This window comes from Anticarsia gemmatalis, chromosome 16 (genome assembly GCF_050436995.1).
Source record: "Anticarsia gemmatalis isolate Benzon Research Colony breed Stoneville strain chromosome 16, ilAntGemm2 primary, whole genome shotgun sequence".
Taxonomy (NCBI): Eukaryota; Metazoa; Arthropoda; class Insecta; order Lepidoptera; family Erebidae; genus Anticarsia; species Anticarsia gemmatalis.
Genome location: NC_134760.1, coordinates 265629 through 289677, shown reverse-complemented (window position 1 = coordinate 289677; position 24049 = coordinate 265629). Strand labels below are relative to the sequence as shown.

The window sequence follows — 24049 nt, the reverse complement described above, 5'->3', positions numbered from 1 at the left end:
CCGCAAAATACAGCAAGTTAATAGCGACGAATGCAGTGCGATATGACTCAAGTCTTAGAAATGCGTACTGCCCCTGTGGCGCTTTCGGTTTTAGTGTATGCGTCTTCTGCGCAGAGGTCTAGGGTTCGAATCCTGGGTCGGGACTTAGAGATTTTATAAGTCGTTATGTTAAAAACTTCGCGGAGATTGCCTGGAAATGGGAATTAAGGTCGTAGACCGCCTTGAATAGCTCATAAAGCCGTAGGAACTGCCTCTGCAACTCTTTGGTAGTGTCGAAAGTGTACTTGTGTATTATGCACATGCTAAGACACTATACGTATGAACAATGCCATACATCGTCGGTCTCAAATCTCAAATCTAGCCGGATATCGGCTACGATATTATTAGTAAAAAACTTTGCATCAATATAACTCATACAATAAAAAAAAACATTCAACAAAAATCCACAAATAAATCAAATAACTTTGCATCAAAACACTACACACAAAAGCATTATCCGTGTATTTGAATAGGCTACCCTCTCACTGCACGGCGCACGGCGGCAAATTACCTCACAATGAACGCATTACCGTCGCACACTGAACACATTGTGCCTATTTGTCATCATACCACACATTTTTGCACCTTTTTGTCATGTTTAGTGATACTGTATGGTTATTACCGCTGGCTTAGAACAGCCTCTATTGCTAGTTGTTTGGGTCGATGGTAGTCGAATTGCTCCTTGCAGGGGAACATTTATCAGTTCGGATTTTTTGTCAGTGGTTAACTTTAAGCAATGAATAAAATAAACTATAAGATTTTTTAATAATGATTTATTTTTACGTTTTTGACCGATTATGTAAAGAAATTGAATACGTTCACTCAATAACATGTATGGCGATAGAAACAATGCTAAAATGAATAATAATTTCAAAATGGATCCAAAATCTCAAACGACGCGAGATTTTTGACTCAAAGTAGTTGTGCATATTTAGATCTTACGCGTTTAATGCTCGTTCGGGAAAAGCACAGCAAAAAATAACCTCTATTACAGGGGAAAAAATGTAAAAATCATGCAATACATACTGACTTCTATAAATAAAACCACATCTAAGAAAATCACCTTCCACATTGTTAAAAAACAAGCAACATCACTCCCTACCCTTCAATATCCATTAAATTTAACCAGATAACCTCAAAATTAGCTCACAATAAACCCATTACCGCGACACGAGGAACACATTGTGGGTATTTGTCACGTGGTAGCGGTGTGACGTCATAATGTAGGGAGATTCTTTGCATCGATCACCGTCGAGGTAATGAAAGACTGGTCGATCAATCATTGCGATCTGTCGACTTTATATGCGATTGTAAAAGCACTGATAGACAGTGAGTTACAGTGGTAGCTTGTTTTTTCTGTGCGATTTTTGTATGATACGAATTGTAGTGAACATGGGTTAATGAAGTAAGTGTAAGGTAAGTAGGTGGAAGGTAAACGTATCATGGAAAATTTGTAATCCTCGTATCGGAAAATGATGTGATTTTACGTATGTATGTCTGGAACTAATTAAAGGTCGGTTTTTTTATATATTCTTTATAAAAAGTTTCTAAACTCATTCTAACTTTCCCCAACTCTGAAATTAGATCTTATGCGTTTTACTTAACTGAAAGAACTTTGTAAAAACAATCTTCTAAGATTCAATCAGCATAATGAAAATAGTTTTACTTCGAACAGTTTGCAGTTCATTGCTCCTTTCATTCTACTGTATTATCCGATATCTGTCTTAAACCACCAATCGAATGCCAATAGTGCATCATTTGTCGTTGGTCGCGGCGAAGTCGCATCGCTCTTGTTGATCAATAAAACCACAGATGTACGTATACTAGATATTACTAGTATACCATTCAATGCGCTAACATACGCATTTATTTTCACTTCGTTGCATGCCCAATAAACACTAAAAGATTAAAATGTTGTGTTTTAAGTGTGATTTTTGCACCCTTAGATAAACTTTTTTTATGACCAAACGCCGTTTACAAAGATTCTTGATTTACCTTCTATCAAAACATCATAATTATTTGGTTAATGAAGTCACCTCGCTATCTTAATTCCTGCATTGTGTTTCATAATAACTTAACTTTATATCTTTGCGTCTGTTGACATCAAATTACTTATTAGATTTTTAACATACTTCTCGCTCATACTTCAAGTAGTTTGTTCGTTGGTCGTATGGTTAGTAGTTAACCTAGTGTCAAAGTTGTTCAAGCGCCCGAAGGCCCTTGATATGGCTTAACGCCTGTTGTCTTTATTGACAACAAACGGGACCGACTTTTTACGTAGACTTTCTTACTTTAAGTAGCAGGAGGTGATATCTAACGCTAAGTCTGCACTTTCTAGTTTTTTAACTATCTGTAAACATAACCCTTCCACTAACTAATAGTTAAACGTCCAACGTTTCAATTAATTATCTACAGCGGAATCCCATTGATTTTATTTACAATAAATCAGAATATATAATTTTATTTACTGTCGATTGGAATTTATAATGTCTGTTGTTTCTGAGTTTTATTTATCATATGGAGATGGAAGGAAAATATTGTAGGGAATACGAATGTGGGAGAAAATTATACTTTTTTATAGCGTAGTTATAAAAGTTGTTCTGTATGAATGAGTAAAAAAGAATGGAAGAATTTTTATTGTTAAGTTTATGTTTGGCAGTCACTAAAAACTGCCTGTTATGATGCTATTATAAAATTGTTGAGGGTTTTATTAGCTGTGCATGTCTATATTTATAAAAAAATATGCGAAGCCAAAAAATATTATTTCAGGAAAAAAAAATATTATAAAAAAATACAAAAGAAAACTATCACTTGATACTAAGTAGTTACAGTAAAGAGATTTTACTTAGTTGTTCATTGTTAAAAAGTTTTCTCACTAAAGTCAGTCTTGAAACTATTGAACCAGAAATGTAACGTTTTACCAAAAATGAATCATCAATAGTAATATAACAATGAAGCGCCATTCCTCTAAAATTGATAACCAAACACTAAACCCAAAAATCTCTAACCATTTACGCGAGAATAATATTTAAACTGGATAATTAATTAGTTAAACGAGCGCTAAACAATACGCGCGTCTAATCGGCGCGCGATCTGTTTGATGTATCGGCACACACGCGCGATACGTGCCTTTTAATTATACGCCAAACACTGCGCGCGTATTAATGATACGCTGCACGTGTAGGGTTAACAATGGATGAGGATAAAGGGAATTGAGTGTGCTTTGTAGTTCTAACTTGGCAATATAATAGTTTGATTTCCAAGTACTTCTCGTCTTTGTCTTTTGTACGCCGAATCTGGTTTGTATCAGGTCGGGAATAAAGTCTTTTTGCATTATAGTTTGTATGAACTTGTAACAAAATCTTTTCTCTACACCAAATAGCTCAATATTTGCGTAACTAACGAGCTCACTGAAAGAAACCTAATGAACCGTGTACTCATTTGTGATTCTTGAAGCCAAAGAGATTTTATTACAAGTTCATACATACTATAATGCGGAAATACTTTTTCCCTGACCTAATATAATACGATGTACGGTTCGAGAGTTATATCGATAAGAGATAGCTAGAACGAAATCGATCACAGTTCGAGCTATGTTATGACTATCTGATACGTAGCTGGTTAGGCCCAAAAATCTTCAGAGTCCATCTCGAAAAGCTAATGTGCTTCTCATCTGAATTCAAAAGTTGGTCGCAATGTTTTTGATTAAATTTTGAATTAGGCATTTGACTCTCATCTTATGTGAATTCCATGGTTAATGACGAAGAGGAAGTCATATGCCCATACAAAAAAATCCCATTTATTATAATTTAAAAGTTTTAGTAAAGTATAAGTCAGAAAATAGTAGTACTATGGCTTCTAAAATTGCCACAAACACTAAAACAGTTCCGTAGCAGCCCTGCTCCTGTATAATGATGATACGGGCGCAGAGCGATTGTGATGTATTCGCCGATTTGTTTATAAACGTTTGCTTTTATGATAATTGCGAGCCTGTAAATGGCGCTGTACGAGCTCTGTTTGCCTTTCATTTATACGTCACAACGTTTTGTTCTATACATTTTGTTGATGGGTTTTAATTAAAGGATCGCTGATTAGAAATTTATTGATCGGTATTTATTGAAGTGTTTTTGTATTATTCTTAAATAGCTTTTTTTTAGTTACTCTTCAAGTCATTTTTAAAGCAATATTTTATAGGCCATTTTAACTAAGCCGAAGTTGTGTTACAAGTTCACATTGGAAGTAAAATGAGTGAAACACGAATACGAACATTTGATAGTCGATGCCCGATACCACAACTATGTAGTTCAGTGATCTAAGAATATATACTTTGCAATTTGCATTATTGCAATAGTTAATAGTTGGTTTATGTAACATCGCATCGCCCGCAAACATATTTTTGAGGACACAAAGTAATATTTATTCAACTATACATTTGTTTGTTTCGCATGTCCCTCATTTAAATATGTATACGACATCCCTGTACGAACAAACTGAACCCAAAGTATGAACAAAAACGAATAAATATTGTTCTTATTTTCAATATAGCGACGAAAGGACCAACCCTTTAACGATCACGGGACGGTCTCGTGTACCCGCTGAAAAACAAGATAAAAATAAACTTGCAAACTACTGAATTTTTCATAGGAACCCTCGAGCCGTCCGTCTACCTGCCAACTAGACCGTTTCTTTGAGCGATTTAATTTAACTCCCGATCCACAATTACAGGGAGACAGTCCCTTTCGGAGTTCGGTGTCAAAGCAACGAAAACTCGAATTACACTCACCAATTTCCGTTTGAAAGGGTTACGTGGGATAGCGAGGTTGGAGATACATCGCTGGTTTTGTAAAGCGAGTTTTAGAATGGATGTTTTTAAAGGAGCAATGGAGTGGTCGCTTTGAGATGTTTGCGGGGTTTGTTAGTGCCGGCGTGGGGGTTGTCGAGTCGAATTTATCAGCGCTGTCGCTCGGGAAAGCTAATGTATTCCCGAAGTTTGACAAAGCCGACTCACCGGGTAGTCTCGGAGGAAAAAGCGAGGGTGTTTCCTAATGGAAACAAGTTTGGAATTCGTCAATGGATTACTTCGTTGTATCACTGCGAGATAGAGTTTACGTTTCCGATATTAATTTTCTTGTTAACTTTCAACGTGGAGGTGCAGTAATGGATGTTTTGTAAAGATTCTCATTGATGTTTACAAAGTCGAACGTGTTCGGGATTTGTAATTACTTAATGGATTTTTTTTTGTTGAGATTGGATTAGATGCAACAACAGTACTTAAACATTTTTCTTGGTAAAAAATCTACTCACTTCTTTTTATTTGTTACTTACTTTTAATTTGTTGAAATTGAAAAGGTATCAATCCAAGAATACAGAGTAACAAAAAAAAAACTAATACAGATATTTATGGTCTTATCTGTATTTACAGAGACGTGGTTTTTTACAATCAAGGGGGAATCGAACCCACTACCATGACACGTATTGACAGCGGTATACATATAAATACTCAACCTACGAACATCATCGCTGATATGTTCCTTTACCTTTTAAACACAGAAACGACACTAAAATAATTATTTAATCAGAAAACCCAATCAAATTAGCCTTCATATCATACTTCAATAAGGCCTAAAGCTTCCAAGTTTGTCGAAAAAAGGTATTTTAATTCAAACTTGAGGTCCACAGCGGCAAGTGAGGAGAGCCAATGGGGCGACAAATTGGACTGTGACGTCACGTGAAACGCGCTGTGCTAATTGCACGGTGTAGGCACGGTACTGCGATTGTATGAAGAGCGGCTGATTGTGGAAATGTATGGCTGATGATGATTACTTTGCTGTTAGTGGGAAATTATTTCTAATTGGGTTTGAAGATTTCAAAGAAAAAAATTAGGTATTAATAGTCTTAACAGGAAAAAATGATGGTATTAGTTCTTTGTAAAGGTTTCTGCAAGCAATTTAAGTGTATGTGTACAAAGAGGTCTGGGGTTTGATTCCAGAGTAAGGCAGGGTGATGTGCGCTTTTTCTAATATTGATTTGAATGCTGAGAATGCTTTCAACCGTAATCTAGAGTTGAAAATTGAACCCGTTAAGAGATTAACTCTCCTTGATTTGGCTCACGTTGTACAACACAACAAATCTTTAGTTAGTCTCAACAAATTTAACTGAACGGTATGGGATTCTTAGAAATTGTCTTTTGCTCACATCATTCTTGTACAACAAGCGCGTAAAAAGCATTTTCAATACAATCAAATTACCAATCAATACAAACTACACTGCCATTTTTGAATAGTTAATCTACCCGCAAACTGAACATGTAACATCTACCTCGCGTCTTTCTCTTGCGTGACGTTCCCACAACGCTAATCATTGGAGTGAATCAGTAAATAGATTAGTACTACGTGACGGGAATCAGCCGCACATTACACTTTACATGACGATTTGCTTCTAATTACGTGTAATGTTTACACTGTGTCATGTTTGTGTCTTAATTGTTCTAATTGGGTGTTAGTTGTTTGATTTTAGTTGTTTTGTTTTGTTTTAAGGTTGTTTAGTACAATATGTGTAGTTTTTTCTACAACTTGTATAATTATTTTTTTTAGTAGATACTAACTTTTATCTTATTATGGGAGGAGATGTTTGCCCAACAGTGGGACATTAAAGGGTTAAAAAATACATACATTTAATCATTAAGTTTTTTTTTGAAATAATGAGATGGGAGTTAACAACCACAAATTCTTGGTATCGGATATATGAAGCTTGGCAGTAATGCTTAATAATAATTGGCTCGCTTCATACTCGTACAAAATAATGTTTTATTTCACTAACATCTTTCAAGTATGGTATATTTTTTTACAAAATAGAGGTGGTTTCTCTGTTTCAATTCACTAAAACTATCGATAATTTTGTTTGACAATTAGGTAATTGCCCATAGCGGGTATCTTAATACCAAATTTTTAGTACATTTGAAATGTCAAAATATTCAATAGTATGGACTGTAGAAAATTGCACTATTGATCTCCAAGAAAAAATGCTTAATGCGTAGTGACTTAAACGTCGAAAATAAATACCACTTATTCGAATAAGGTTGCGTTCCTTCCGTTTTATATAAGTATACAGAAGAGGCGTAAATTTATAAAACTAAATTGATTCCTCAATAAACACTTTGCTAAGCAATCTACTGACCAACTCAAACAGAAATATAAACCAAAGAAACAAAACTAGTTGGAACATTTCTTAGTACAGCGGCTAATTAATACTAGTTGCCGGCTTCAGTGCAAGTTGCCGGCGCGAGTGCAAGTTGCCGGCGCCAGTGCAAGAAGTTGCCGTCGGCAGTGCAAGTCGGTATAGAGTCCCGTTACATTGCTTATTGCCGAGTGTTTTAATTACATGACTTCCGATTGCTTTTCAACTTTGTGTTGTTTGTTGAAGGTGGAATGGAGTTTCTTTCATATTTATAAACAAGGTTTTACTCATGGTTATGCTCGCGTTCTTTAGAATATAAACTACATATACTATCATCCTAGTAAATTGGTTGAGGCGCCCAGTTGCGCTCACGATCTGTGGGTTAAACAAACCTTGGCGCGTGGTATTAACCATAGTGGTATTTGAACTGGTCGTCTTCGTGCTTCGGATGGCACGTAAAATTTCGGTCCCGGTTGTTGTCAATTAAGATATCAGTCGTTAAGTCACGTCAAAGGCCTTCGGTCGGCTTGTATAACTTTGACACTAGGTTGACCACTAACCGTACGATAAGAAGAATAAGTGAACTGGCTTAGTGGTTCAGCCGTGATTGCGTAAAAGGCGAGCTGAGTTTTATTCCGGTTGCAAAATCAGTATGTATAGCGTGTTCAACTGCACTGACTATACTTTTGTAATTGCATACCGTTGTCGATAGTCGTAGTCAATCGTCGACCGGCTAAATTAAACGCGTTTAGCTCCAACATAGTTTAAATGGTGTCAAAACTTTACTGCCTGATTGTGTATTATTTATCTTGAACGTGATTTTAGTGCACACATCAGCAAAGATACCAATATTTTTATTTTGGTTAATAAGTTAGTAGTTAATAGAAACAAGACCCTGTAAGAGGCAGCCCTTGAAACATATAAAAAAATTCGCTCCACTCATTTACAAAAATACCGAAGCATACAAAATAAAATAAACATCAGATCCAATCTAATATTACAATATTTTAATATTCATCGTTCCTTATCTGTTAAGTTCGCCCACGTTTCTAAATGTCAGCAAAAAATATCTCATTTGTATAACATTTCTTGCAAATAAGCTTGTTCTGGAACCTAGATGTTTTCATTTCATCTCCGCTAAGTAATTGTATGAAAGATTTGCGTTATTAAATCTGTCTTAAGCTTTTTGTCTTTTGTATTATAGTAGCTGTTTGTTTTAGGATTACGTAGCAACTGTGAAATTAGCAAAGAATAATAAATAATTCATTATCCTTTAATATGGTGAATAAGTGTATCGCGAACAAGTATTTTCCCTGCATTACTTGACGTTTCGGCGCAGGTAACGCAAGCCATGGCAACAAACTGACAATCAATCAGTTGTTCTTATCAATTATATTTTATCTTTCGTTTGGTTAGAGGTCAATTCAATGTCAAAATCATTCAAGCTTAGGTTTTGAGTAGCCTAATGACTGATATGTATATATAATAACTTATAAAATTCCTAATTTATAGCACGGATGTGCTCAGCTGCAATATTTTTAGGCTAAATACTTTTTGCTTAGGATAAATAATAGTATAACTATTTACTTATATGTTTTTCTGTTTTCTGAAAAGAATATCCAGAATAACGAAATTATTCATCCGTGAATCACAGCAACTCAATCATATTCATCTCAGTACATCTAGACATAGCAATAAACATCACAACTTGTCACATCACATGACAACTAGTTTTTAGGGTTACGTACTCAAAGGGTAAAAACAGGAGCCTATTACTGAGACTAAGTTTTTTTTAGACGGTGTTTACGGATGTTATATGTTTTTTTTTGAAAGACAACTCCCGCACTAAGTGTTACTCTTGTGTCACGGGGACTTTAACAAACGAAAAAACTACGGACACAAAGTACAACCAGACCCGAAACAATTACATGAGGATCGCACAAATAATTGTTCTGCGTGGGAATCGAATCCACGTCCTCGCAGCGCAATGGGAGCGGCGTGGGAATGCTGCGCTAGGGTGGCAGTCAATATCGGTCACCAGGCTGTATCTCATGAACCGTGTTAGTTCTACAGCCGAAAATTTCACAGATTATGTATTCCTGTTGCAGCTTCTTCAATTAAAATTATGTAAAATAAATATTTAGGGAGGCTCCCATATAACAAACGTGATTGTTTTGCTATTTTTTTTTATATTTGTACGGAACCTTTCCTGCGCACGTTCGAATCGTACTTGACAACTCGTTTTTATACTAACTTCTAGTAAAAAATATATAATAGTATGTCCCTGTCATTCAGATAAGTGACATTGGTATTACCATTAGTGAAATAAATCATCTTCAAGAGCTATGTATTGTAGTTTCTTTACTACTTTACTAGATTACTGACATTACCATTATTCATTTGCTGTACATTTCTGCCTAGGTTTAAAAGGAAATGTAATTTGTAATACACCCGGTAATGTAAATAGCCACGATACTGGTTTCTTTCGAAGTTTTTTTTTTTATAGTCCAACAACTTTCTAGAGAGTTTTGTATTTTTTCAAGGTTTGCGGCTGGTGAAGGAATACAAAATTCATAATTTAGAAGCAGCTGACGGTGTCTGTATTATACAGCTACTTTTATTAGTTCTTTAGGAAATACGTTGAACTATTCATTATAATCTAGATACATCGGGCATATTTTGCTACATATTTATCTGAGTATAAAACTATGTTAAACAACGTGACAACTTATGAATTTAAAATATCGCGACTTGTACGCATAATATTACAACTTATTTATTTACCCGACGTTTCGATCGAATTACATTGACCTTGGTCACGGGCTGACTCCGGCGTTATTCAATCGAAACCTCTAAAACTTAACGTGACAATTTAACTAAAGCACCATATACGATTACAAATAAATAAGCATCGATGCTGTAATATATGAAAAATGCGCCCATTACAATATCAAGAACTACATAAACCTATCCAAAACACACAAAATCCTACATTCTCATCACAAATGACTTTACGAGAAAAACAAATCTTATATAAAAGTGAAACTATGTCTGTGACGCATAAAATACTAGTAAAAGTCGTCAAGTGCCGATATAAGGCAGATTTAGTGACAAAAAGGCCGAGCCCTGATAAAAGGGGTACCTTGTACACCGCCACTTTACGAGCTCGGAGAGTATAATGTCAAATATACTATGATATTTTGCCAGTAGGATATGTTAGTTTATGTGCCGTAATTTGTTATGTTTAGGCGAAATTCAGGGGGAAATTAGATTTTTTATGACCCTTTATTTATGTCGGTACATACAGATTTTACAAATAAATACTATATCAATATAACTCATGAAAAATACCGACATTTTTAAAGATCTTTAACAGTTGTTACTTGTAGGCAGAAGCTTGAAAGCCTGACAACCAGTCTTACAGAGGAGTATAGTGTTACAATCCAGGTAACTTAGTTATGGAGGTCCGATAAGCTGTCGTTCCATGGAAAATATTGGTATTCAGCTGCATCCAATGAGACTGGAAGCCGATTCCAACATAAAGTTTAAAGAAATGCGAGAAGAAGATGATCAAAGCAACTGATGGTGCTTAGTTGACTGCCGATTTAATTATTATACACTTTTTTCCTTTTTTAATGGGTTCTTTTATACCGTTTTGGATAATAATCTTTTAAAAATATTAATTCACCATAAATGTTTTTGGGCCTTTATTTTTATCTTTATTATCAAATCTAGCAACTTGGACTAATCTAATCCAATGAAACGTCGCGTCAAATAACCTTAAAATATTTATGTGATTTCGGTAGTAAACTATTGGAATTAACTGGCATTTTTATGTGATTTGATGTTGACTACTCAATCTTGCCTTTAGTAGTTCTGGGTATGCTTAAAATCGGGTGACCATAAAATTTTTATTTCCTGTAAATAAAATAATAACAACAAAATTCTAGGAATTTTTCTTTAAAATAAAATATAATGTTGCTTCAGTCTGTTGAGCAAAGATCTAGTTGCTTTCCTCACAAGAATACCGGCTTCCATTCAATATTTGTCCACGACGGTGACAGATGATGGTCATCGATAAGCTACAATTTTTTATTGTATCTAAAACATTTTTTTCTCTTTGTTCCAGACTGCCTCCACTTACAACTCTACCGGGACCCAAAAGACCGCTACAAGAAAGGTCAAACGAAGGCTTCCCTCTCACTCCAGCACTTCCTCGGCTTCGAGTCCGGCTTCACATTGGACAAAGAGTCCAACACCATCGCCATTATCTGCCAAGACGTCACCGTGGTCTTAGCCTTTGAGACCAGGGAGAGGCTAATAGCCTGGCAGGTCAAAGTGGGAGGGCAGCTGGGGTCGTCTAAGGAGTACCTCGTGATGATTGGAGGGGGAGGCTCGAAGAAGCTGCCGGCTGGTCCAGCGAGGATGCACCTTCAAGGCAGAAGGTTCGCTTTGACCAGTGGAGTGCCTCCGCGTTTGTTGGGTTTGTGGGAGCTGGCACATTTGAGGTAAGTTGCGTAAATTACAATGTTTACTTTGAATCAGTACTTTTAATGGCCTTGTTAGATATTGAATTCCAATAGAATTTTGTGTGTAAAATTGATGGACGTACTGAACATGAATTCCAATTTTTGCTCTAGTTATGGTTATTATGGTAGTTATTTTTTTTGTTATGGTTACTGGGAGGTATGGTTATAAAATGGCAATACCCCACTTAAATATAATCCAGAACCCATGAATACGAGATAAATATACCATAAAATGATCAAACACGAAAACAAGTTCCATCGTTTCCATCACATAACGGACACTTAACCCGAAATAAAATAATGTAATAAAGAGGCCAGTAAACATTGGAAGATATATTATCATGATAGTAAAGTGGGTTTATGTGGAGCTTGACGCATAAAGCCGCTCCGGTAGTGACGCGTTTATGCGCTCCGGCGACTAGCGGACGCCATCACGCGCTAATGGCCGACGCTTCCGGTGGCCATCTTGTTCAACGCGAACTAGGGTCACCATGATACAGGAAATTTCGACTGTTGTTTATTTTTTCTAAGGAAATGGCGTGTTAGAATGCTTAGAGGGTTGTTTAGTTGAAAGGGTACTTTTTGTATTTAAAAAAATATTGTAATACAAATGAAATTGTAATACAAAAAACAGAGAATTGGTGATAAAAATATTAACAATTTTGTAATAATTTCATTTAAAGAAATCTAGTTTCACCGTATTAAACATTTGAGAATACATTGGCGTATATCCTAATCACTATCCACCAAAATAACTGAACACCACAAAAGCTAATACAAGGAAGATATATGCAAGTTAACAATCACATAACACTACCCTAAAATTGAAAAGCAACCGGCACCATACAACAATTCACAAACTTTTACGAACTCCAATTCATAATCCTAACGCACATTGGTTTTGAATAAAACACTACGTTAGGCCACAACTGCACGACTTGCTAACTGCTTAAACAGACTGCAATTGTGACAAAATCTGCACACGAAAGAGACAGAAATATACATAACACGTGTGTGAGAAAGAGAAAAAACAGTTTTCAAGCACTCGGCAATTTTCGCCCAAGTTTCTGAAAGTAGATAATATTTTCTAAGCTTAGTGAAGTGTTGGCTTTATCACTGTATGAATCGTGAACTAATTTGGCTGTTATTTTTTGATGTATTGAGTAATTGTGGGAGTAATAACGGATTAGTAGTCGTAAAGATGTTTTTGTTAGTATTAGAATTGCTTCTGGAAGATCTCGAAGATGTTTTATTGTCAAAAAAGAAAATGGCTTTAGTATCATTTGTGGTATATATCGTTGCCAATTAAAATGTTTTAGGTTGGATATCTAAGATAAAACTTAACTAAAGCACTATTAATATTTTTAATTCCATTAAACGTATTTTTTTACATTCAGATAAGTTTAATGGCACTAATGAGGTGAAAGCAATTATTATTTTTACCGATTATGACAATGTGATGATTATGTATGTTGCGCTCTCTTTTACTCTTCTTTTTTGGCAAATAGACGAGATGTTATGAAAATATGAACAGAAATAATGATACATTTGTCAAAGAATAGAAAATACCTTCACAAATTGAAATTTCGTATTCAAAAACTAATTTATGTAGAGACAGATAGAAAAACTGATCTTTCCATTATGATTTTAATAAGTTTTTAGATGAGTCCCTGATGACGGGACGTAATAACTTTATGTAAAACAGATTTCTAATTATTTTGCTTCGAAAAGCAACTATAGGTAGCTGTATTAAATATTACTAACTAACTTCTGCTGGTGGCTTAATCTGCGTGAAAACTTTTCCCGAGAAAGAAATCATTTCTTATTTTTTGAATGAATTTAACCCATTACTGTCCCACTGCTGGGCAAGGGTCTCCTCCCCTCATTAGGGAGGGGTTAGGCCTTGAGTCCACCACGCTGGCCAAGTGCGGGTTGGGGACTTTGCATGCCCTCAATAAATGTATTAAACAAATTTTTAGGCATGCAAGGTTTCCTCACGATGTTTTCCTTCACCGTAGGAGCATGTGATAATTCTTTCTAATACACACATAACTTCGAAAAGTCATTCATTGGTGTGTTGCCTCGGGTTCGAACCTGCGACCACTAGCGTGGGAGGTGCCAACTTAAACCACTCGGCTATCACTGCCACTTTTTTTTTGAAAAATCTAATAAAAATAGGTAATAGCCAATATGTTCATGAAAATCCACTTAGCAGCTTTTGCGTAACATTATGCAAACACACATACGTACATCCTCACAAACTTTCGTATTTATAATATTAAAGTAGCATTAGCAGGATGTTAATGTAGCCTCCTTATTATGGAACTCCAGTCATATAACAAACCTAAGTTTTGATTTCAAACATCTTTCATATTTTGGTTGTTAACCTCGACTTTAAGGCCTAAAATATTTTTTGTTGTAAGGGTAGGGCTTAAGCTCGATATTGAATAACCAAATCAGCATATTTTTCATCTTATCTCACGTGATTCAGGGTTTGCGCTAAACGTGTTTATTTTACATTTTTCGCAGCTATCTTAACATGTAGCGTTTATAAATGTACTTCGTTAACTTATTCGTGAATAATTTTTCTATTAATTTTGGCTGTCAAGGTTGGGGTTACGATATTATAGGTTAAAATATTCGTGTTACTCTTTGCATTTACTAACACGCTATACTATCAGACAAAACTAACATAATAAAAAAAGCGTACACGAATACTGTTGTTCCCAAGTCTCAATATTTGATTGATAAGAAGAATATTTATCTCTAAATGTCTCAAAAATCACAAAATTGTACTGTACTTTTATTTAAATTTTATTCTATTTTGTTTTCATTTGATTTTACGTTGTTTTTTTTTTGTCTTTTTTATAACCATTCAGTACAATGAAGAGATTTCACTTCAAAGTTATTGTCATTCCACAGGCGTTATGGCGTAGTGGAAGGCAGATTCTGCTTCGAAGGAGGTTCCCACTGCGGTAAAGGCGAAGGCCTGCACATGCTTATCACGGACCAGGCGCAAGACATCACGGATGCCTTCGACATGGCTGCTCAAGGAAACCTGACGCTGCAGCGGACACCGGCACCTTCCAGGAAGAGCACTGGTAATTTGAACTTGTATTTGTATGCAAAAAATGTTTCGGGCATTAGTTAAGTCAACCTAGTTTTTTAAGAAAGTAATGTACGAAACGTAGTTGAGTTACAAAAAAAATAAAAACAAAAAGCGTCCATATATACCTGACTAGTCAAATATTACACCAATTGACTTAATGTACAATCTAATTATTAGTACTGACTTTTATATTTACTGTGTTGAAGTCAAGAAAATAATGAGCATTGTTTCAAGAACGACACTCATAATAAATTGAAGTAACAATAAGAAGTCAACGACCCAGTCTTTGTTTGTACCTAAAAATAAATTCACGAGAAAAGCTAACTGTGAAGTAAAAGAATGTTTTCTTTTTTTAGGAAATAAAACTCGCCCCAGCACTCGACTATCGGACTTCAACTCCGCTGAACAATCAATACCAGACACGGCTAGTGGACTTTACGAAGAAAACTTCTTCGGGGAGGATTGCGGGGGAGTTTCACCTTTCTGGCCTTCGGACGAGAGGCGAAATTACGATGAAGAGGAGATCGGCGCTCGACCGCCCTGGAGTGGAGCTGACCACGTCACTTTGGAGCGATGTAACAACTGTCTCACAAAACTTGGGGCTTTGTCCCGCTCTTCAACTGTTGCTTTGACCCCTGGGACTACCTTCAATCCGGCTTGGACGATGGAGCCGGTAGCAGAGAGCAGTTCTGATAATTCTTCGAACAGCACAGAGTATTTGACACCAAGAGCGATAAGAAAGAATTTAGAGCAATGTCAGTGCAAGGACAGGCCTCCAGAAAGGCCACCTAAGCCCGCTCACTTGGATCAGAAGAAGCCTCCAGCGCCGCTGCCAGCTCAAGGGTGTTCTTGTGCTGTTAATGATAATTACCCGATAAATAATCCTAAAGTTGGCCCTTATGAAAACTATGATGTACCGAAGACGACACATGTGGAAGTAAGTCAATACAAAAGATTCAGATATTTTATTTTTCTTGTATTTCATATCCGTTATCAATGATTAAAAAATTATTTGTGTTTTTTAATCAACTACAATTACTTAATGCTGGGGCCACATTAGCGGCCAACGTCCAATGCCCATTATCGTGGTAATTATCGCGATAATTTTTAACGCGCTAGAGTAGGTGGCTACACTTAATACGGCCAACGTGATTTGACGTTTGGCGATAAAACGGCGTAAAATTTACTTTCAAAGATTTTTTCATTTTGTTTTAATGGGTTCTATAGGCTTTCCTTCTTTTTTTTAATTTTTTCAATAGTTGTTTCAAAAGGTACTAATTCCATCAGTCGACGCCAAGCATCACTTTGCGATCCTCGATTCTTGTAACTTTTCAGTTTTGGATCCCACAAACATGGTTCTGTTTGCAGAAGCTCCAGAAACGCAATTACGTTCTCGTTACTCCACTCCATAGTATGTATTGCAAATACAAAACACGTGCGATCCCGTCGAGCTCCCGACGCACACTGACTGGCGTAGTGTGACCACTTTATCGCATTAATTCTCGCGTTATTCTCTTTGATGTACCGCCACTTGAGTTATCGCCTAATGTCAAACGACAATGTAAATGCCGTTGTCAAATTATTGCGTTAAGTCGTGGCTACATCTACGGTTAACGTCCTTTAACGCGATAATTAATGGCATTTCCCGGTAGTGTGGCCCCAGCATAAGAAAGAGGGAAGATTTATTTTTATTTTAGCTTTTATTATAATATTTCCTATTGTTCCAGATCGACAATTCAGAACACTACGACACACCAAAAAGAATAAAGCAAGCGTTAGCGGACGATCTATTCCAAGTAACAAAAACTTCAGCGCCCGGGAACTTAGTTCTAAAGAAAAACTGTGGATGCATACTGAAATTTGGTTCCAGGAAGAAACCGGTCATTGTTGAATGTGAAGAGAATATTCAACCGGTTGAATGTCCTTGTCAGAAGGTCACGAACTGGGCTAATAACCTTATCAGCCTTCCTTACTGCAAAAGAACTACAAACGAACAAATCAACACAGAAGTTCTCACGAATCAGAAATCTGATGACATGGCGTTGTATGCAACAATTGATGTTTCGAGAAAAACTAACAGACAAAGTGCTGTGAGCACTGATAAAGATGCAAGTGAATCGGCCAACGATGATAGGTACACGAACTACCAAAATATTGAACCAAGAGACGAAAAAGAATTCGAAGGACCTTACGCAAACTATGAAAACCTCGAATTTGCATTGTCTCTAGAGTACTACGAAAATGCAAAAGATTTGTTAAAGAAAGCGGGCGTAACTCAAAGTGAGTTAGATGCACTGAGCGCAAATATTGACCTTGCTACAAATTCGGTGCCAAAGAAACCTAAACTGTGCACAAAATGTGGACATTCACAAACCTCTATTAATAAACAAGACTCGAAGAAATGTAGGAATGACGAGTACTTACTAATGGAGCCAGCAAACGATGGGAAACGTGAGTACTGTAAAACAATAGGACCTAATCCGGGATACACTCCGATGTCTCCAAATCCTAACTGGTCTCAGAGTTTAAAGCATCCCATGCACAAAGTACACAGAGCAGAGATAGAGAAATCACTGAGCATTCCGACGTTAACTGGGAGCGATAGATTATCAAGCTTCGGGAACAATAACAAAGAAGCTCTGCAGAAACGATCAAGTTCTGTGGACTCGGCCCGTCTTCTTGAAGACTTGAAAGAATTCGACAGCAGTATAGGAAGTCATGCCACTTCCTCATCCCTGGAGACGTTGAGAAACATGGCTTTGGAGAACAGAAGGCCATCGACCCCTTGTGATAATGAACCGGAGTGTTGTGACTGCAAGTCTTCAGGCTCTGAGAATAAGACGTCTGAAGAAAGTTCTTCGAAAGAGATTCCTCATTTGAGGAACAAGTTGATGGATAACGCTCAGATCAAAAGATCTTCGAGTGTTCCTTGCAAATCTGGAGGCAATAGAGACTCTTCCAGTTCGAATGATTCTGGAGTGTCAAGTTGTTCTATGAAACATGGTGGAGGGGACTTCAACGAGTTTGAGATGCCTCTGACATCAGGTCACTCTCGGTACCACTACATGGTACACAAGAGGATGAGAGGGAACCTGTCTGGTTGCGTGCACTCCTCACTGCCGAGGAAGTCAAAGTCTTCGGATCTTCTGAGAGATATGCCAATGCAGTTGCACAAAACTGCTCCGAAATCTTCGTCAGCTGAAGCTGAAGTTCCTGTTCTACCGCCGAAACAATTCAAAGGTACACAATTGGTTTTATTGGAATATATTATGTCATGTTGATTTTGGGCGAATGCCTAACTTTGGTTAATTTAAAAATTAATGATTTTATACTTTTCGTCATGAACTTCCTTCAAAGTTTCTATTGAACATTAACGTGAACTAATCGCTTTTTTTCAGGAGTTATGGACACTCACAGTACGTCAAGCGGCACTTCAGACATGTCTGACTACATAGAGACACTGTCTCTGACGTCATCGCATTCATCCTCTGATACTCCAACGGGAATGAGGTAGGTATTCTGTGTCACATAACAATACTACCTCTACATAATTATGTATATCTTTATGTATTTGTTAATACTACGTAATGATTTTCAATTCAACCTAAATTTCACGTCTACTTTAGTACAAGGGAAAGATATATTTCTAGAAGTTAATTGATTTGAAAAAAGCCTGGTACATTTTTACTTTAACTGCACCAGCCATAGCTATAGTTTCATCAGGCAGTCCCACTCATGCTTAACTATACTCTTTCTCCTAGATTAAGCCGCCAGCCCACCAACACGCTCCGGCCGCGCTCCGGCAAGGAGTACCACAACATCGACCCCATCATCACCTCCATGTACAAGAACGGCAAGGACCTGGCCAACTACACCAACCTCCCGTGAACACAGATCACACCTCACCCAGGAATTGTTTACTCGAGTTATTATGTTCCTTAGACCGTTCGCATAAGGTTTGTAATCGTATCGTACGCAAAGTATTTGTAACAGCAGAATAATATATTGATGAAACCTCGAAACGCATGTGGGCTGCTTTGTAAAATCTCAAAGCATGGACAGCAAGTTATTGTAGACTCAACCATTTTGAGATGATATAATTATATTGAATCACTACCGAATAGATCGTAGTTGCGTGATGTGGCTACAAAATACATTAAAGCTGAAAAAAGTGGACTCATTTGGCAAACTAAACAAGAGAACGCTACTGAAAAGTATAATAGGGAGTGTCTCATTTAAAACTGTTGTAAAAAGTCATTAACAAGGCTTAATTAATCTCGTGTCCTATATTACTGCAAATACATGACAAAAATGCAATTAAATTCGTTTACGATATGATTACGATAAGACCAGTGTGCGACGGGTTTTAGTCATTACAATATTATACTGTTTTTATAACGTTATTTAACCCAATTTGTTAAATGTTTTTAGTATTTTTTACAAACAATGCTCAAGTTAGTCCACCTTAGTTACCCCTTTATCATTTATACGCATATAAGACTGAATGTTTAAATTATCATTAATTTATTCAAAACGAAACATGATCTAGTCATTCGATTCAGAAAATTGTAATAATGTAAAAATAATGTGTTTTACGTGTAGCGTAAATGTAAAGCTGTAAACATTTTGGATAATTATATTAAACAACGATTAATTTTTAAATCAATTTATAGTCACTAGTTCATAAATCGCATTTTATACGAAGTTTTACTGAGCATTATTGTTGGTAGAACGAAACGTTAAGCGTTTGCAAACAACATATTTTCATATTTTTTCACTGTTTATTCACATAATTATGAGTTGGTCGCGGTAAAGGTAGTTTATTTCAATGAGTCTATAGCACTGAGTGCTTCTGGCTATTGCTCATTTCCATACCAAAAGTAGTCTACAACAGCTGTAGTATGTAATTAAAATACAAAATGCTCCAAACTTCAGTTTGGTCTGTAAAGTACGCAGACAAAATTATCTCGTTGGCATTGCTACTAACTGAATGACCAAAGGTACATTAACAAACGTAACATATGCAAATGAGAATTACCCTTTCGTAGCACCATTACTGACGTCATTAATTGACTTTAGCTTTTCGTAGCGCAGCTACGTGAAATTGCTACGATATTGCTACGAGATCATTAATCGACTTTAGCTATTCCGTAGCGGTGCTACGTGAATGCTACGCAAATGCTACGCTTAATGTTTCGAATTACAAACAGTGAAATTGTAAATTTGATATAATCCTACTAAATACGATTCGTTGCAGCAATAAGTATAAAGTTCCCGGGTAGTTACCTATCGTGTTGGTTAAGATAATGTGAGTTGTTGTATTGTAAGGGTTGTGTAAGTATTGGGTCATCAAACGAGCTTTTTATGTACGCTTTTTGTGTGATCGGATACCAAAACGTAACGTAACAAAATGATTTTTTGCCATTCAAAATTTGATTAAGATTTTTTTTTATTTTTTCGATCACATAAAAGGCTCTAGGCATGGGACTGCTGCGTGCAATACGGAGAAGGCGTATTATGGTACATCTATATATATATCTGTAGTATTTTCGCTAGCTATATACTACCCACATACCCATACAGGCTGTATATCATCCTTGATCTAAATGTATACCTATACATATGAATAAACATTATAGTAATTTGTATTGGATTTTTTTATTGACAACCCTATTTGTTTCAGCTGAAGTAAGTTTGGATGGAGTTGGAAACTATTTTCATTTAGATTCAAACTTTCTAGAATAAAATCAATTATCAGAAATTGCAATCGTAACTAAAAGTATTGTGGTATTTAATTGAATGGAACAAATATAAAAAAGATTTGAAATTTCTTAATTTTTAAAAAGCTTCATAGGCCTTAAACCACACGATAATAAAGATAGTTGCGACTTTTCTCAAAAATAAATTGAATATCAGTCAAGCAGGCACACTTATAGAAGACATATAAAGAGAAGTATAATATTTGTTTGCATTAATTAAATAACTTTGTATCCTTGTTAAGTAAAATTAGTGATAATTATTGTTATTACATCCACCAATCTTTAAATTAATATTGCACTGGCTTTATAATTTGGTAAATAGCTAATCCTAGCAATTCATCAAGTTACTATCGACTTTTTATAAATATTGGCATTCATCCAAAAGTCACTATTTTTAGAAATTCCCATATAAAACTTTAGAGAATTTTTCAGTCTATTTTCAAAGGTCCAATTGTAATCAAATTGGCTCAAACTCAATCCGCACAAATTGTGAGTTTGATTCAGCGCCAACAAATTAACATATACACTGATTGCTACAAACTGCAGTTTTGTTCACTTGGATAAAGGTAAACTGCAATGTAATGCTTGTTGAATAGGCAACTACTATAAATTGCATTTCTAAAGCGTAAGTTTGTAAAGAAATATATTGCAAGTATTTTGTACATTTCCAAACGTTTTCTGGTTCGTAAAGATATTTGATTTTATGTAAAGTTTAAGATTGTACAAATAAAGATAATTTATATTTTTGCCGCTACTCGAGTTTGAAATATGAATGTACGAAAAACGTTAGTACGACAACACGTATGTACCCAGGACAAACTGGAGTTAAAACATTAGTTTGACAATACTAATTAATACGAAACTAAACTGCGACATGGCGACGAAAAACATTTTTTTTCAATAACCCTTATCTGTCCCACTGCAGGGCAAGGGTCTCCTCCCAATCGAGGGGGAGGGGTTAGGCCTTGAGTCCACCACGCTGGCCAAATGCGGGTTGGGGACTTTGCATGCCCTCAAAAAATGTATTAAACAAATTTCAGGCATGCAAGGTTTCCTCACGATGTTTTCCTTCACCGTTAGAGCAAGTGATAATTATTTCTAATACACACATAACTTCGAAAAGTCATTGGTGTGTTGCCTCGGATTCGAACCTGCGACCACTTGCGTGGAAGGTGCCAACTTAAACTACTCGGCTATCACTGCTATTAAAAAAACAATATTTTTTATTAATTTTCTTATAATAAATGTAGGCTTATTCATCCCTGCAGCGATCATGTGCAAGTATGTATCAACTACAGAATAAACAAAACGAAATCAGAACTGGTTCCTACACTTCTCTTACCAAGCTGTTTTTTCAAGTCTCCACGTCTAAACTAATTCCCTCTCTGGGCTATTTCAAAAGAGTCGTACCGAGTTAAGCAATAGGCTACAGTCGACAACTGTCGCTTGTGTATTCAGCGCGGGTACATTAGGAAAGTGCATGTTACGTCTGTGTAGGGTATTTGATTGTAGGCTGTGTTATGTTAGTGTCGCGAGTTTGTGGGAAGCCTGGATAGGGAAAATTTGTTAAAACAGGGATTTTGTATTGAGTTTTTTTGATGAGGTTACCAGATTAAGATATTCATAATAATGACTTCTCATCGGAAAAAGAATAATGTGGATGCTACACACACACATAGCATTTTACTAAATGTTCTTAAACTAATTACTCTTGTCATTGCATTTTATATTGTGGGTTCGCTTCCCACACGGATAAATTTAATATTTTTGTTATCCTTGGACAGTTCTATTCGGTCTGGTAAAAAGACAGCTGTGAAATATCCACGCTAAATAAATCAAGTGATTAATTACCAAAAGGTGAGCGTAACTGACTTTAAACAGAAAAAAAGTACCTAAAATAACATTTGAAAAATGTTTACTAAAAATATATTTCACTCAGTACTAAATATATACAGTAAAACTCAATGGAAAGGTTAAAAGTAAATAAATTCACGAGCACTATAAAACATTGAGACTGAACGTAAAATGTAAACGAAATAAAATCGTAAATCTGCCCGTCGGAGTGAAATAAATGCCGAATATAAATAAATGTATGGAAATATTCAACTTTTTATATCGATCGTTATTTATTTTTGAACATTTTATAAATTGACAAATTTTGACAAAATAGGTACATTAGTTTATTTAGTATTTATAATGCTTAAAAGGCCTTAGTATTTGTATTTCGATACGTTACATTGGAGTATACAATCATGTTGCTAGCGTGTATGACTTTTGAAGAGACACCGATACGTGTCAGTGGTTTGGTGACTTTGGTGTGTAGTTATGATAAGAGATGGTATTGTTATTAGAAGTACAGAGTTTGGAACTTTTTCTAGTATATGACAATACATTATTTATCGTCTTAGACCATAATTTACAATTACTACGTTACCTCTGCTTATAATTATATACCTTAATCTTTTTTTTGAAAAATAAAACAAATTTACCAGTTCAAACAAGATGAAACAACGACCGAAGTCCTTAATCGTAGATGTATGTAGTACAACAAATATTGTTTATCCTTGACTAGTAAAGAAATATTGGCACTGCTGATTTATGTACCTTCAATATCAAGAGATTGATACACAACAACTTTATTACTTGAACATTTGACCTCAAACCGAAACTGCTGACGGCGTTCATACACTATACATGACCTATTTACCTACCACCCATACTTGCAACATTCTCTCAACCACAACCGACCATTGATATTATTCAGTCATGTAAATAACTCTCCGGCCGACTAATAAAATACTTATGGAAAGGTCTGAGGGCTCCATATAACAAGCCTTAGCAAAGTAGGACGCCAATATCATACAGCTGACAGCTATTTTTCTTACGATCTCACTAAACCGGAATGCCAAAATCATTTCTTATTAAGTCCCACAAAATATCTGCGGCTAAAATTCCTACTATCCGAAAAAAGTTAGCGAAGCATTCCCTCAGAAAACAATATCAAATTCCGCCAATAGGAGTGCGGGTAACAACGTTTCGACGAAATGAACTCTGGCGGGTAGTTCAAAAATTTCTTGTTCGTTTCAGAAAAAATGCTCATAAATTTTTGGCCAACTTTGCCGGCACTCATTTCGGGATGTATTATTTTTTTTAATAATTTCGTTTCCCCGCGAGGGCCACATTTACATAGCATTAACATTACAATACATGGGGGTGTATTGTGGTTCGGTTAAACAATGCGCAGGTTTTTCGCTGAACAAAACGCGATGATAAATAATGTTATTTTAGCGTTCACAAGTGTTTCTGTTTCAACAATACTAGTTAAAACTTTCAGTTTGTTCCAGTTAAGTGTTATAGTGTAATTTGCACTCTCATTATTCCTGCTTCTTTGTTTGCTAACTTTATGTCTGTTTCTATAATAATAAAATGTAGATACA

At 35.9% G+C, this 24049-nt stretch overlaps 1 protein-coding gene across 1 annotated transcript in view; it reads left to right on the top strand.

Moving 5' to 3' along the window:
* The window catches only part of LOC142979135 (uncharacterized), a 425130-nt gene extending 404631 nt beyond the window's left edge, over window positions 1-20499 (top strand). Inside the window, exons 4-9 of the mRNA XM_076123898.1 lie at window positions 11345-11723; window positions 14667-14845; window positions 15210-15790; window positions 16581-18093; window positions 18252-18363; window positions 18615-20499. Of these exons, the coding sequence (XP_075980013.1) occupies window positions 11345-11723; window positions 14667-14845; window positions 15210-15790; window positions 16581-18093; window positions 18252-18363; window positions 18615-18741 (2891 nt within the window). The 3' untranslated portion in view covers window positions 18742-20499. The remainder of the gene's footprint in view (window positions 1-11344; window positions 11724-14666; window positions 14846-15209; window positions 15791-16580; window positions 18094-18251; window positions 18364-18614) is intronic.
* The last annotated feature ends 3550 nt before the right edge of the window (window positions 20500-24049 follow it).